At 37.9% G+C, this 2,209-nt stretch overlaps 1 protein-coding gene across 1 annotated transcript; it reads left to right on the top strand.

The window, feature by feature from the left end:
- The first annotated feature begins 344 nt into the window (after positions 1 to 344).
- LOC116140162 (NAC transcription factor 25-like) lies at positions 345 to 1,650 on the top strand. Its single transcript, XM_031425786.1, has 3 exons — positions 345 to 543; positions 630 to 940; positions 1,022 to 1,650. Exons 1-3 carry the CDS (start codon positions 360 to 362, stop codon positions 1,604 to 1,606), a joined length of 1,080 nt encoding a protein of 359 aa, XP_031281646.1. The 5' UTR covers positions 345 to 359; the 3' UTR covers positions 1,607 to 1,650.
- Positions 1,651 to 2,209: the final 559 nt, after the last annotated feature.

The raw sequence follows: 2,209 nt of genomic DNA on the forward strand, positions 1-2,209 counted from the left end.
TGCACACGGGAGGTAGGCCCAGATAGTGTTGAAAATTTGTTATTTGGACTGATGTAGAGTGGGGGTTTTGGCTGTTGCATAAGAAAAGCATGACATACAAAACGTACTGGATGTGCTCAACCTCCGACCCCCGAAACCTGCCTTTCCATATTTTGTTGCCTTTTCCATGTATGTGGTCCCCACTTCTCATCATCACCACGTGTCAGACGATCATCGGTGCTCATTAGGCACTTAACAAACAAATGCATATTATATGGTTTTTATCAACCTCCCTTATTAACTCTTCCAAGTTCAAATCCATTCCATATTTTGCATTCAATTCTTTTTTTATGATTACACTAATTAACTATTATTCATTAATGGAGAGTACCGATTCTTCCTCCAGCTCCCACCACCCCCACCTCCCACCGGGCTTCCGATTCCACCCCACCGATGAGGAGCTTGTTGTTCACTACCTCAAGAAGAAGGCTGCATCTGCTCCACTTCCAGTTACGATCATTGCAGAGATTGATCTTTACAAGTTTGATCCATGGGAGCTCCCAAGTAATTAATTAATTAAATTTCTTAATCATCCTGTTAATTTACTTTATTATGTTTGTTGACTTATATTTTCTTAATTAAATTGGTAGGTAAGGCGACGTTTGGAGAGCAAGAGTGGTATTTTTTCAGTCCAAGAGATAGGAAGTACCCGAACGGAGCGAGGCCAAACAGAGCCGCAACTTCAGGATATTGGAAAGCTACTGGGACGGATAAACCCATTTTAACATCTAATGGGAATCAAAAGGTTGGGGTGAAGAAGGCCCTAGTTTTTTATGGCGGCAAGCCTCCAAAAGGGATTAAAACTAACTGGATTATGCATGAATATCGCCTTGTCGATAATAACTCTGCTGCAAAACCTCAACCTCCTGCTGATTTAGCCAACAAGAAAGCCTCTTTAAGAGTATGTAAATGAATTCATCTTCAACCTTCTTAAAGATATTCGGTTTATACATTATTTTAATTTCTTTGTAACTCTATCCAGCTTGACGACTGGGTTTTATGCCGGATTTACAAGAAAAACAACACGCAGAGACCGATGGAGAGGGACAAGGATCAGGATTGTATGGAGGGGATGTACGTAACACAGTTACAAACTTGTAGTCATCAAAATCAAAAGCTCCCCGCTGCAGCGAATAATAACACAGGTGGTTATGGAAATTCATTACTTGAACATGATGATCATAATTTCTTTGAAGGGATGTTATCTGGAGAAGGCATGCAACAAAACAGTTGTGTTTCAAATATTCCCAAGCCCAACATCTCCAACATCGTCTCCCCTTCTACTACAAATAATTTCCCAGTTAGACGCGCAATGTCTTTGCCGTATTGGAATAATGAAGGTTGTGGTGGTAATTCCATCGGCGCCTCCTCTTCCGGGAAGCGATTTCACGGTGATCTTAACAGTGGCAGCACCGCCACTGATGACAATAATAATTCCTTCGTCTCTTTGCTCAATCGGCTCCCACAGAGCGTGCCATTCCACGTCCCCAACTCTCTTCTCGGTTCGCTTGGCGACGGAAATTTGCGACGGCAGTTTCAACTTCCCAGCATGAACTGGAACTCATAATTTGTGAGATTTGCAATAATTATACATATAATATAAATATACATCCACACTCATATATATTGATATATGAAGATTTATATTTCAGTATATATAATATAGTCGAATATGGATTACTGATTAGAAGAGGCTTTTTGAGTTTTTTCACTAGGTCATGTAACCATAATATATAGGAAACGATATAACAATATTATATATCTTCCATCTGTTGGAAATTCGAAATTGGTACTTAATTAAAGGAGAAGAACCTTTATTTCTTGTGATTTGAAAAGATTATGGTGATGGCATATCACATGTCATGCAGTTTGATGAAGAATAAATCCAATTGGGAGTTCTAGCATGCATCGATCGATACATATTGATTTAATTCTCTGTTTCTTTATTTAATTAACAATGCATGCATGTAATCAATCGTTCTTTTTTGTATGTCTCCCTTCATTTAATTTCTTCCTTTTATTCTTTTCTAATGGCTGAGAAACTTAAGCTGATATTGTCCTTTTTTTTTTTTTTTTGGATAAACAAGATTCTAACACTATATGGAAATAAAATTATTTGCATAATTAATTAACTAGTTAGTTGTGAACGACGTAAGATTAATGAATTTAA

Source organism: Pistacia vera, unplaced genomic scaffold (assembly GCF_008641045.1).
Source record: "Pistacia vera cultivar Batoury unplaced genomic scaffold, PisVer_v2 Contig364, whole genome shotgun sequence".
Taxonomy (NCBI): Eukaryota; Viridiplantae; Streptophyta; class Magnoliopsida; order Sapindales; family Anacardiaceae; genus Pistacia; species Pistacia vera.